The sequence below is a fragment of the Bison bison genome, unplaced genomic scaffold, assembly GCF_000754665.1.
Source record: "Bison bison bison isolate TAMUID 2011002044 unplaced genomic scaffold, Bison_UMD1.0 scf7180017864042, whole genome shotgun sequence".
NCBI lineage: Eukaryota > Metazoa > Chordata > Mammalia > Artiodactyla > Bovidae > Bison > Bison bison.
In genome coordinates, this window is record NW_011494614.1 from 417,031 (window position 1) to 429,059 (window position 12,029).

The 12,029-nt window shown below is 39.7% G+C and overlaps 2 protein-coding genes across 3 annotated transcripts in view; one reads left to right on the plus strand and one right to left on the minus strand.

The window, feature by feature from the left end:
• Positions 1 to 4,446: 4,446 nt before the first annotated feature.
• Positions 4,447 to 9,040, minus strand: SERP1 (stress-associated endoplasmic reticulum protein 1). Its single transcript, XM_010835356.1, has 3 exons — positions 8,532 to 9,040; positions 8,177 to 8,252; positions 4,447 to 6,991 (listed from the first exon to the last, which is right to left on the minus strand). Exons 1-3 carry the CDS (start codon positions 8,613 to 8,615, stop codon positions 6,951 to 6,953), a joined length of 201 nt encoding a protein of 66 aa, XP_010833658.1. The 5' UTR covers positions 8,616 to 9,040; the 3' UTR covers positions 4,447 to 6,950.
• Positions 9,041 to 9,161: 121 nt separating this feature from the next.
• The window catches only part of EIF2A (eukaryotic translation initiation factor 2A, 65kDa), a 43,006-nt gene continuing 40,138 nt past the window's right edge, over positions 9,162 to 12,029 (plus strand). Inside the window, exon 1 of one of the 2 annotated variants that reach the window (XM_010835358.1) lies at positions 9,162 to 9,349. Coding sequence is in view for 1 of the 2 variants with exons in the window: in XM_010835357.1 (XP_010833659.1) it covers positions 9,322 to 9,349 (28 nt within the window). In the remaining variant the exon portion in view is untranslated. The remainder of the gene's footprint in view (positions 9,350 to 12,029) is intronic. The other variant, XM_010835357.1, reaches the window with a different exon arrangement.

The window sequence follows — 12,029 nt, forward strand, 5'->3', positions numbered from 1 at the left end:
CAATTTTATGGTAGTTTGACCATTTGTTGGTATTGCCTTTCTTAGGGACTGGAATGAAAACTGACCTTTTCCAGTCCTGTGGTCACTGCTGAGTTTTCCAAATTTGCTGACATACTGAATGCAGCACTTTAATAGCATCATCTTTAGGATTTTAAATAGCTCACCTGGAATCCCATCACCTCCACTAGCTTTGTTTGTAGTAACGCTTAAGGCCCACTTGATATCACACTCCAAGAGGTCTGGCTCTAGGTAAGTGATCACACCATCATGGTTATCTGGGTCATTAAAAGCTTTTTTGTGTGTGGTTCTTGTATGTATTCTTGCCACCTCTTTTTAACCTTTTGTTTCTGTTAGGTCCTTATAATTTCTGTCCTTTTTTGTGCCCATCCTTGATGAAATGTTCTTTGATATCCCCAATTTTCTTGAGATAGCTGTATTTCCCATTCTATTGTTTTCCTCTACTTTTTTGTATTGTTCACTTAAGAAGGCTTTCTTCTCTCTCCTTGCTATTGTCTGGAACTCTGCATTCAGTTGGGTATACTTCCCTTTCTCCATTGCTTTTTCTTCTCTTCTCATCTAATTGTAAAACATCCTCAGGCAACCACTGCTTTCTTGCACTTCTTTTTTTGGGATAGTTTTGGTTACTCCCTTCTGTACAAAGTTCCAAACCTCCGTCCATAATTCTTCAGGCACTCTGTCTACCAGATCTAATCCTTCAAATCTATTCATCACCTCCACTGTATAATCATAAGGGATTTGACTTAGGTCATATCTAAATGGCCTAGTGGTTTTCCCACTAGGAAATTAAAATTTCAATTTAAGCCTGAATTTTGCAATAAGAAGCTCACGATCTGAACCATAGTGAGCTCCCATTCTTGTTTTTGCTGACAGTACAGAGCTTCTCCATTCGGCTGCAAAGAATAAAATCAATCCAATTTCTGTATTGACCATCTGGTGATGTCCATATATAGTTGTCGTTTGTGTTGTTGGAAAAGGGTGTTTTCTATGACCAGTGTGTTCTCTTGACAAAACTGTTAGCCTTTGCCCTGTTCATTTTGTACTTCAAAGCCAAAACTGCCTGTTACTTTAGGTATCTCAACTTCCTACTTTTACATTCCAATCCCCTAAGATGAAAAGGACATATTTGGTGTTAGTTCTAGAAGGTCTTATAAGGTCTTCATAGAACCAGTCATCTTCAGCTTCTTCAGCATTAGTAGTTGAGGCATAGACTTTATTACTGTGATGTTGAATGGTTTGTCTTGGAAACGAACCAAGATCATTCCATTGTTTACACAAGCCTCTTTAACCTAACAAGGCTGTGATCCATTAAGGGGATCTTAAATCAAACTTACACAATGCTTTATGCCAATTTAATATGCCTGGAAGAAAAATTATTTAGTAAAGTGAGCAAATGCTGTTGGAAAATGGTGCTTACAGTCAACACGGGTTGCTTCAACCTTTATTTAAAAATGCAGTATCTGGAGGAAGGGCAATAGAGTATAGAAAGTCTAGGCAGATAGTGCTTTTTTAAAAACTAATTGAGGGTTTGTGACAACCCTGCATTGTCAGATGATAGCATTTTTCAGCAATATTTTTTAAATTAAGGTATATTCATTGTTTTTCAGACACACTACTACTTTACACAACAGACTATAGTGTAGTATAAACATAACTTTTATATGTACTGGGAAATCAAAAAGTTCCTGTGACTTGCTTTATTGCAATATTCACTTTATTGTGGTAGCCACGAAGTGTACCACAGTATCTCTGAGGTATGCTTGTATATAGGGATTAGTTTTCTCTCAGAGTTCATCCTTCTTTCTAGAAGAAAAAAATAAAAGTCATACAATAGAACTCATGTACACTGAACCTGGATAATATAATGAGCCTTACATGTACATACAATCTTAACAGGACTCCAGGGAGAAGACGGTACTCAAAATGATAAAAATTGTGAGCCAAAAACCAGGAGTTAAAGAATACTTTTTGTTTTTGCTTTTGTAACCTCCCTCAGGTCAAAGTGTGTAAGCAAATGGCCATTTTATATCTGTATTTAAGATCAATTCTGTTTGTTCTTTTTCCACATAAAGGAAAATAATTCATTGCCATGTCTGGAATGCTGAATCTGAAAAACTATGGTACAAGAATCTTAATGAATTATATAAATAAAAGAAGGAAGCATTAAAAAAAAATAGCACAAGGTATCTGAAAAATGAAAGTACTCATGGAGCAAGAACAAGTCTCTGAAAGGAAGATTATGTGTCACAAGGCTGAAAAGGAAGGTTGGGCCATGTTATGAACTGGCCTAAAAATCATAGTTAAAGAGTTAGTTCATTCCAATGGCAGTAGGAAGCCATTGAAGTTTAGTTAATCCCCAGATCTTACCTTTATCACTCACTCAAGGGGGTTCATGAAATTAACATATAATCTTCTAAGGTAAAAGGAGAGATTCCTAAAGAATTATAATTTCTTGGCATTCAGCATAATAAAGAGCCAGTTTGGTCACCCCAAGTCCAGTTTTCTAATCCTTGCTCTGCTCCTGGTTTGTTGATGATGAGAAAGATAACTTCTCTAGGCCATAATTTCCTCAAGTGTAAATAAAGGGGGATAATAAAGATCATTTGAAGAGTTCCTTTTAGCTCCAAAATAAATTATTCTCATTCTCCTGTTTGACTTTCTCCCTAAGTAAGAAAAAAAGAAAAACCTGTTACTAACCCATTTGAGCATACTGAAATCATAGCTTTAATTATTAAAATGTGCAGATTAAGTTCTATCTTCATCCCAAAGTGGAAATTTGTATATAGGAAAGTAAGTCACACACGCATTGTTCACTGAACCTTGTATCTGTGGAAAGCATGTATCTTCTTTGACTATTGGGCTAACAAAAAAAATTTTTCAACATCACAGATTAAAAAATTTAAACGAAGTGTTAGCAAAACTACTTTAAAAAAAATGTACCCTTAAATATGTTATAGTGAATAACATTACTGATTTAATCTTTGTTAATTTCATGAGGTACAGGAAACACTAATAGTAAATTTGTCACAAATTCATTTTCAAAAGAAATTGCATCCATAAAAGGACAAATTCTCTTTTTCTTTCAATTGGCAAGAGGAAAAAAAAATTTAGGGGCTTCCCAGATGACTCAGTGGTAAAGAATCTGCCTGCCCAGTGCAGGAGACACAGGTTCAATCCCGAAGATCCTACATGCCATGGAGCAACTAAGCCCATGCACCACAACTACTGAGCCTGTGCTCTGAAGCCAGGAGCTGCAACTACTGACGTCTGGGTGCCCTATAGCCTGTGCTCCACAAGAGAAGCCATGGCAACGACAAGCCCAAGCACAGCAACTGGAGAGTAGCCCCTGCTTCCCACAACTAGAAAAAAGCATGCATAGCAATGACGACCCAGCATAGCCAAAAAAAAAAAAAAAAAATTGAGCTTTTCTAAAAGCAGAAGCAAAAAGTTCATGAAAACAGAAGTGTCCTGTGTGGATGTATTGCAATCAGTCCTATGGTTTCTAGATGGCTTAGTGAGCCAGGAAACCTTGGCTCTAGTTTCTATTCTACCTCAACTGGCCCCATGAGGGCAAAGACTCCATTTATCTGGTTTTACTTTTCTTTTGAAATACCTATCACAATTACGGTTGTTTTCATTGCATTTTTTCCTTACTACTGGCTTCTCTGGTGGCTGAGATAGTAAATAATCTACCTGCAAAGTGAGCACCCCAGGTTCAATCCCCGAGTCAGGAAGATCCCCGGAGAAGGAAATAGCAACCCACTCCAGTATTCTTGCCTGGAGAATCCCATGGACAGCTACAGTTTATGGGGTCACAAAGAGTTGGACATGACTGAGTGACTCACACACTTGACTGGAAGACATCTGAGTGCTGGGACTCTGTATTCACAGCTCTATTTCCAGAGCTGGCACCTAAGTTACCTCTGAATAAATGAATTTTCTTATCTGTAAATTGAGGCAGTTGTGCTAAATTTCCCATGTTATTTCTATCTTTAAGATTCTGTGACATATATGAATTTACTTTGAATTATGTAAGTTCAGACAGTGGAATTTTTCCCTTCAAGTTAATTTCTAGCCTTTTATTGCTCATTAGAACTCTGTCCAAATTCAGACATTTTTGTTCTAACTCAACTTGAAGATATAGTAATACAAGCAGAGTGGGACTGTTCAGACAGGAAAGGATTCTCTGAGGGAGTGTCGTAATATTTGCTACTAAACTGAACTCCTATCTCTTAAAAGTTGTGGTTTGCATCTAAAATGACAAGAAACTAAAAAGGTAGGTAAAGTTAAACCAAACTTCAAGACAATTTCCACGTGGAAAATTTGATGATATCCTAAATTTTAGAGATGTTAAAGCATAATAAAATTTTGTTGTGGAATCTCCCATGTGCCAAAACTCCAGGAACCTCAGTGAGAAGAGCCATGGCCTTGCGGTTGAATATATACACTTCTTTAATGTAAATAAAAGTCTATTACAATGCATCCTGTTACAATGAAAATCTTCACTTATTTTGGAAACCCACTTAATTACTTTGAGCAACATTATATACAATCGAACAGATAAAATGAAGTCATTGACAACTCCTTGATATGTTATAGCTAAATTACAAAACAGTAATTGGATAATGCAGACCACCCCAATAAAGTATTTATTCTCTACATTGTACTCAACATTAGGTGACATATAAAATTCAACTGGGAAAGGGAGATCAAAAAAACTGTGCTTTTTCCTTGTACCAGACTCAAATAATGAGGTGAAGGTAAATTCCATGTGGGAAAGTATTTAACTCATTGTGCTTTTATGTATTTTTCTTAGTACCTATTACCAGTTATAAACCTTAAAATTTGTGCCTCTGGGTACTATTTCTTCTAACTCAAGTACAACATACCAGGCGTTCCTTAAAATCATCTTCTATTAACTATAAAAAGTATACTCAGATTAAGAACTCTACAAAATCATTTCCTTTTAGAAAACATCAACTATTCAGGGATCTTTATTTTTAAAGGGTAAATCAAATAAGACATAGCTTTCATTGACCCAAACATGCATAATCCATCCTTAATATAAAATGCACCCAATTGGTAATTACGTATGAAATACAAAGGGAATGCAACTTTACATACGTAAAATGATTGCTCACTGGGGCAATTTAACAATCAAATTAATAGACATTGTTAAAAAAAACTCAAATGTTTTAAAGCCAACTATCTATAGTAAACCAAAGGGAAATTCTGATATGGAGATATGGAATAGTTTGACTCAAAAGCAAAGACTAAGGCACCTGCTATGAATTTAGAACAATAAATTTCATTTTTAAAGGTACAATAAAATAGAATTAGTTAACCAAGAGGGAAACAAACACAGGGGTTGATTTCCTGGGTGAGAAAGGCAGGTTAACAATGCAGATAAAAACGTGCTGGACCAAGGTCAGCGGATTCCTTTCCTATTCCAGAGCAGTCAAGGACCATCCTAACCGCGCCTCTCGCTCACTCTCCCCCATACTTAGGGCTATCAGAAGCTTTGAGGTTCTTACTGTATAGACTAGGTAGTAGATTTCCCTTCTGCTCCTCTTAAAACAGCTTATTTTAAAGAGATATCCTGAGGCAATCAACAAAGCAAACAAGCAGCTTTCTCTCCAATTCATTAACACACAGACACCTCTCAGGCTTTTTTCATCAACCTTAGGGCTAAGTATTTAAATAGCCCATACTTGAAATTTTCAACAGTACCAGTAAACCTCAAACCTGCCTTACCACTCACCCTTACCATTAGTAAAAACAAAGTCTGATCAATCATAACCTGTAAAACCATATAACAAAGGGAAGACTAAGGACTGATTCTTATCAGTAAATCCATTTAATTCCCAATGACACTTGAGTCTGATATATCTAGTATCCTAACAGAATTTTAACCATAAATCAAGAAAAGCATTTCCAAACTAAGTGTAACTTTTCAGTTGATGTGCCTTTTTGGTATTAAAAGTGCTATCAACATGCTAAGATGTCTTATGGCACACTGGACTCAATAGTATGTCCTGGTGAGGCATCCATTTTTAGTAGTATTTTCCCCTAAAATGTTGTTCACCATAATAGACCCCTTTGATATATTAAAGTAATTCTGGTGAAATCAACGGTGATATTAAAAAACCTTCCCTGACTTTACTCCACCATGGCTACTTTTAGTGAAACTGAAGTGATTAAGTTATAAAATGCTCAACCAAGTTGTTTTCTTAGGGCATCCTCGGTTAGTATATTCACTCATGCACAATCCAAGGTAGTGTAATAGAAATAATAATGTTAAAATAGACATTGTGGGTGTAAGCATCTCCCTTTATATCGGGCATTTAGAAGCTTTTAAAAAATTTTAGGTGCTAAAAGATTGTGGGAAAACTAGGCTAGCCGTGTAGTTGTTCCATTTGTAAGTACCTTATTACAGGACAGTTACACGACCCTCTGTGGGAGTGTGCTTTCAATTCAAGAAATAGTAATAAAGTGCCTAGCTATATAAAAACTGTAGGATTCCAAATTTTAAATTAAGCTAACTGCATTTACACATTTGGGCTAACAAAATCTAGACCCTGTCTACATAGATTTGATCTAATTTTCTATTCTATATCTTGTTCTAATAACCACATTTAAAAAAACCAAAAACTTACTCTTTACTGACTGAATAAGTAGGGTCCACTACTGTAGCTTAACAATCAAATTTTATTGCTTTATTCATGTGGTGCTTTTGCAAGGCACTGTGGTATGGACTAGAAAACTCGGAATGACTTGTGAAGAAACCTTGGAATGACACATGAAGGATGATATGAACAGTCATTCTGAGGCAGGATGCTTTACTGAATTGTTTTTAACCAGGATACCAAACATCAGGAATGAGTTCAAGTTAAAATTCACAGGAGAATGGAAACATCTTAAGGTCAGTCACTTCACATGCCCATCCTGATACTTTGAATAATCTGGAAAATTGCTGTAAAAAGAAAGAGCAAAAATTAAAACATGCTTTGAATAAAACAGGCCTGGCAACTGACAAGTGTTAAAGTAGTTCAAGAATCCAAGAACACCCTGACAATTACTTGCAAATACTATGTAACTTGAAGTGTTATGAAGACAAGCCTACTGTGATAATACAATTACTTTTCTATGCCTTAGCTTTCCTGAATTTTATGTCTAAATGTCTAAGAGTTATCACATAAGGAGTGATTTTTAAGAAAGAAATTAAAGTACCAAAGTGAACAGGTTTTTCTAGCATACAAGTATTTTGGTTTAACCCTAAATATCAGGTGTACTTGACCTGTAATATATGCATATTTCCTCATTCTTAGGAAGCTGAAATTCAATTATCTTTACGTTACATAAACTGCTTGGCTCTTGGCCATTTATCAGGAAAGCTTCGCCAACGTCCAGGAGACAGACAAAGGGAAATGGTTAAAAGAAACCTCCAGTGACTTTAAAATGTCAGGACAAGGAAAGCAGAAACACGTTATTTCCATATTAAGAGCCTGCATACTAAGATAATAAATGAAGAGAGGAAAGACATTCTATAATCCATTCGCAGAGACAAGAGTCTACCACTCGAACAGCAGTCTGCCCTGACAACTAATTCTTCCTACCATATGCCAAACATTTCTTTCATTAAACTAAAAACATTTGTCTCACACATTAAATTGACAATCAGGTACAAATTCCTCTACAGTGGATTAATTCCTTGTAGTAGCTTTATTTTATAAAACATAACCAATTTTGACTTAAAGACATTAGATTTTGGAACACGTTAGATTAAGTTCGAATAATTCCATGAACGTGAAATTCACACGCTTCTCTTTCGCAAAAGTTGCTTAACATTCTACATTCTCATTCTGGGAGGTGTATTTTTTGTTTTGATCTAATGTTTCTCAACTCGATAATTACTAAGGACCTGACCCCCTTTTCTGTTCTCCTGTGAGCGCAAATCAAACGGGGAGAAGTTTCTAGAGCACCACCCTCTGTACATATGTGGGGCAAGTAATTTGGTTCGGACGAAAGAAAATTATATGGATCTCCCGGCAGGTGGGTTGAGAACTACGCGGGTAGGACTCACCACTCATGGGTCACCACGTCATCCCCAAACCCGTCATCCAACACCCAACCCGACGGTCGACCCCAAAACACTTACCAGAACCACAAACAACAAAAATGAAGAGAGCCAATAACCAGGGTCCTACAGACGCCTTCTCTTCAGGAGCATTTCTCTGCAAAATGGAAAATCCGCGGTTTGCAATGCAAAAAACCCGCCCTGAGCCCGGGCTCTCACCGCCCGCACCCCGGGCCAGGTGGCCGGGTCCCCGCACGTCACAGGTCTCTCCCGCGTTCCCGAGTTGACCAGATCCCGCACCCATCTTTTAAGCTCCCAACTTAGGTCCAGCTCGCGGCCTCGGGCCGGAGCCTGGGGAAGAGAGCTCGACGCGGCCCTGGCTCCCGGGCCTCAGAACCGGCTGCGGAACGGAGAGAGGCGCCCGCTCTTCCCTTACCGAGGTCTTGGCGACGTTGCCGCGCTGGGTGATATTCTTGCTGTGCTTCTCGTTGGCCATACGGATCCGCTGCTTGGCAACCATCTTCGCGGCGCCACCACCTGCCCCGGCCACCCCTCGGTCTCGCTCGCTCGCTTCTTCTCGGGCCGCTGCGACCGACGCTCCGCTCCCGGTGGCCGCGCCGCCAGAGCGAGGGGGCTCTCAGGCGGGGCGCTAGCTCCGACCACTGGGCCTGGGCGAGGCGGGCTCCGGGTCTGAACCCTAGCGGGGCGCGGGCCGACTGACGACGCCGGACTGTCCGGCCGAGCGAGGCGGGCGCGCGGGAGGTGCAGAGCAGGCCGCCAGAATAGTCTCGCGCTGCCGCTCTGGCCGCCGCCGGGAGCGTGGAATGTAAGAGGAAGGAAACGAACACAACGCAACAACGAGACAGTGCAGCAGCCCGTCGCCTCAAACTGCTTCGGGATCCGCTGCCAACGTCAGCACTGGACTGGCCCCGCCCCGCGGAAGTGCAGGCTCCGCCTGCTGAGGAAGACGGAGAGGGAGGGTGAAGTCCGGCGCACCGACCCTAGCCCCGCCCCTCCACGCACCGTAAAGCGCGGCCCCAAAGTTGCGCGTGCGCGCGTTCGAGGTCTTTTTAGCGTCTCGCTCCGACCGGAAGTGAATTGGCCCCGAGGCTCATGACCTAGGAAACACAAGTTCGCCGTCTCCACGCCGGAGGAGACGTGTTGGGGCCGGGTTCGGCCCTCGTGAACTCTGACCCAAGTATCTGAGTTTCTCTTTCCGGGACAAGATGGCGCCGTCCACGCCACTCCTGACAGGTGAGTTCTGAACGAGCGAGGGACTATTTCTTTAGAGCAGAGTTTTTTCTGTCTTTGACCTTGGGCACCACGCGAGAAGCCTTGGCGTCAGATCCGCCTTTTTTTGTGGATTGCGGTAGAGCCGGAGGGCCTTTTGGATTTCTTGATGTAGCGTGGCAATCGGAAATTAGGCCCTAGCATCGAGGGTCCAGCATCCCGCCCCCCGCTTTTGCCCATCCATCATTCTTTCCTGATACTTCAGGTTCTACGGGAATAGCGAAAGGGGCGTAAGAACAGAGTGCCAGTGGAATTTGTTAACCTGGGTCTGCAATACCGGTGGTACTCTAACGCTTACCAGGTGACAGGCCCTGTTGACAGTGTGAAGTCATTTAACTCTGTAAAAGGAAAGTCTGTTAATACTAGAGTAACCGCGCACGTTAAATACACCGAAATTTAACTAATGACAAATCCTATTCTCTTTGCTTTAATGCAGTTTGTGGGACTGAGTGGAGCTGTGCTAGTGTAAGTTTTAAGTAGTTGAGAGTGTGGTCTAGAGGAGTAGCAATGAGCATTACAAAGTAGCAACATTAGAACATTATGTGATTCCTGAGGTTTTGAAGCCGAGGCATAGTTTATAATGTTACAGAAGATAATAAACTTTCTCTTAGATAATATCGGCGATGACTCTGGATTAGAGTAGTGGCTGGAGTCTCATATATGAGCTTCTAGTAAGGAGAGGGGAGTTGGGAGAGAAAAGAAGGCTTAAATTAAGTTACCAATAACTTAATAACATGTAGAGGAAAAAGAAGCCATTGAGGAAAGGGGTTACTTCCCCCTGAGACTTGAAAGGAACCTTAAAAAACTTTTGCACCTTTTGCCATTCTGCATTTGGAGATCTTTGTTGTCAGTGTTAAGCACCAGGCTCATTCATATTCAGTGTGGCTACCACAGTTCTTTCATCAAACGTTTGTCAAATACTGACTGATTTGTTAGATACCTTGCCAGGCAGGTACTGCCTAAAAGCATAATTACCTAACTAAATGAATTTATTTCTCTAATTTCTCAAAGGTAGCCTGTATGTTACTTACAATTTAGGAATGCTGAATGCTTTTTTGAACTTTAAAAATTAATACATTTTTGTATGTAATCATTTTATCTTTTCCCTTTTAAAATCCTTATAGTAACTGCTTACAGGGTAAATTCTTTGCTGTTGAGCACAGCATGCGGAACCCTTTATAATCTTTTGAATAGCTCTTGTCATTCATTTTACTCCTTGCAACCTCATCCTATTTTGTTCTTCATCAATATTGAACTTTAAAACCCTTGAGCCACGTATTTCCTTAGTCTAACACTATCCTCTTTCTCTTGATTTGGCTGACTTCTTTTTATCTTTTTAATTTTATTTTAGACGTCATTACTTTATGAAGGCTTTCCTTAATCTTCCCAGATAGTCAATCTTTCCTCAGGCTGTTTTTGTACCTTGTATATACTTTTTTTTTCCTTTTCATTCATCACATAGGATGATTATCTACTTGTTCAGATGCTTTTCTCCCCTGGTAAACTGTGAACTCCTTAATGGCAGAGACAGAGTCTTATTCATCCCTGTCTTCTCAATACCAGATACAATGCCTGGTATACAAGAGACACTAAATATTTAATGGAAAAATAAAGTAATGAAAGATAACCCCTTTATTTGTACTCAGACTAACCAAGAGTGACAGTTTTCTTACAATGCTTAAAATCAAGGACTTAAGTTAAAATCAAGAGCTTAAGAGTTATCAGTCAGTCTTCTCATTATATTCTCATATTTATAGCAGCTCAGAGAAATTAAGTGGTGAGATTCACATTACAAATTGGCGAAGTCAGAATTATATTCAATCATTCAACCCCATGTTTCATTTTTTCTTTCATTGGAACATACTGATTAATCTTTTAAACATTCTGAGAATAGGTATTTCAGTCAACAATGGATCCTTTTACTTCCAAAATCTTGTTTAAATTTATGGGATTTAGGAGTTGTTAATGGTTTTAACTTAAGATTACCTAGTAAATTGTATTAGTTATTATTTTTCACTGGAAATGACAGAAAGCTAAAACAAGTGAAAGGATTAAAAAAAAAAACTCATGTACCTGAAAGCTTTTACTGTTACATTCGGGTGTTCTCATGACTCCAAAAATCTGTTTTTCTTCATCCCTAAGCTCTTGCTTTCTTTCAGGTTAAATTTATTCTCAGGCTAATGTTTGAACTGGGATCTCCAGGTTTACATTCAGCCAGCTCAGCAGCCCCTAAGGAAAGTGCACATCTGTGCCTGTGTTAAGGTTGGCTGTCTTTGAGTTGACTTGGCTCTTGTTCGCCATTTAATTAGTCAGATTTATTTATTTTTTTTTAAGAGTCTTTTTTTTCCCCCATGTATTTATTTATTTTTGGATGCGCTGGGTCGTGGCTTTTCACAGGCTTTCTCTGGTTGCGGTGGCTTCTCTTGTTGCAGAGCACAGGCTCTAGGTGCCTGGGCTTCAGTAGTTGTGGCACACAGGCTTAGTTGCTCCAGGACATGTGGAATCTTCCTGAACCAGGGATTGAACCCATGTCCCATGTATTGGTCAGATCAGATCAGATCAGATCAGTCGCTCAGTCGTGTCCGACTCTTTGCGACCCCATGAATCGCAGCACGCCAGGCCTCCCTGTCCATCACCAATTCCC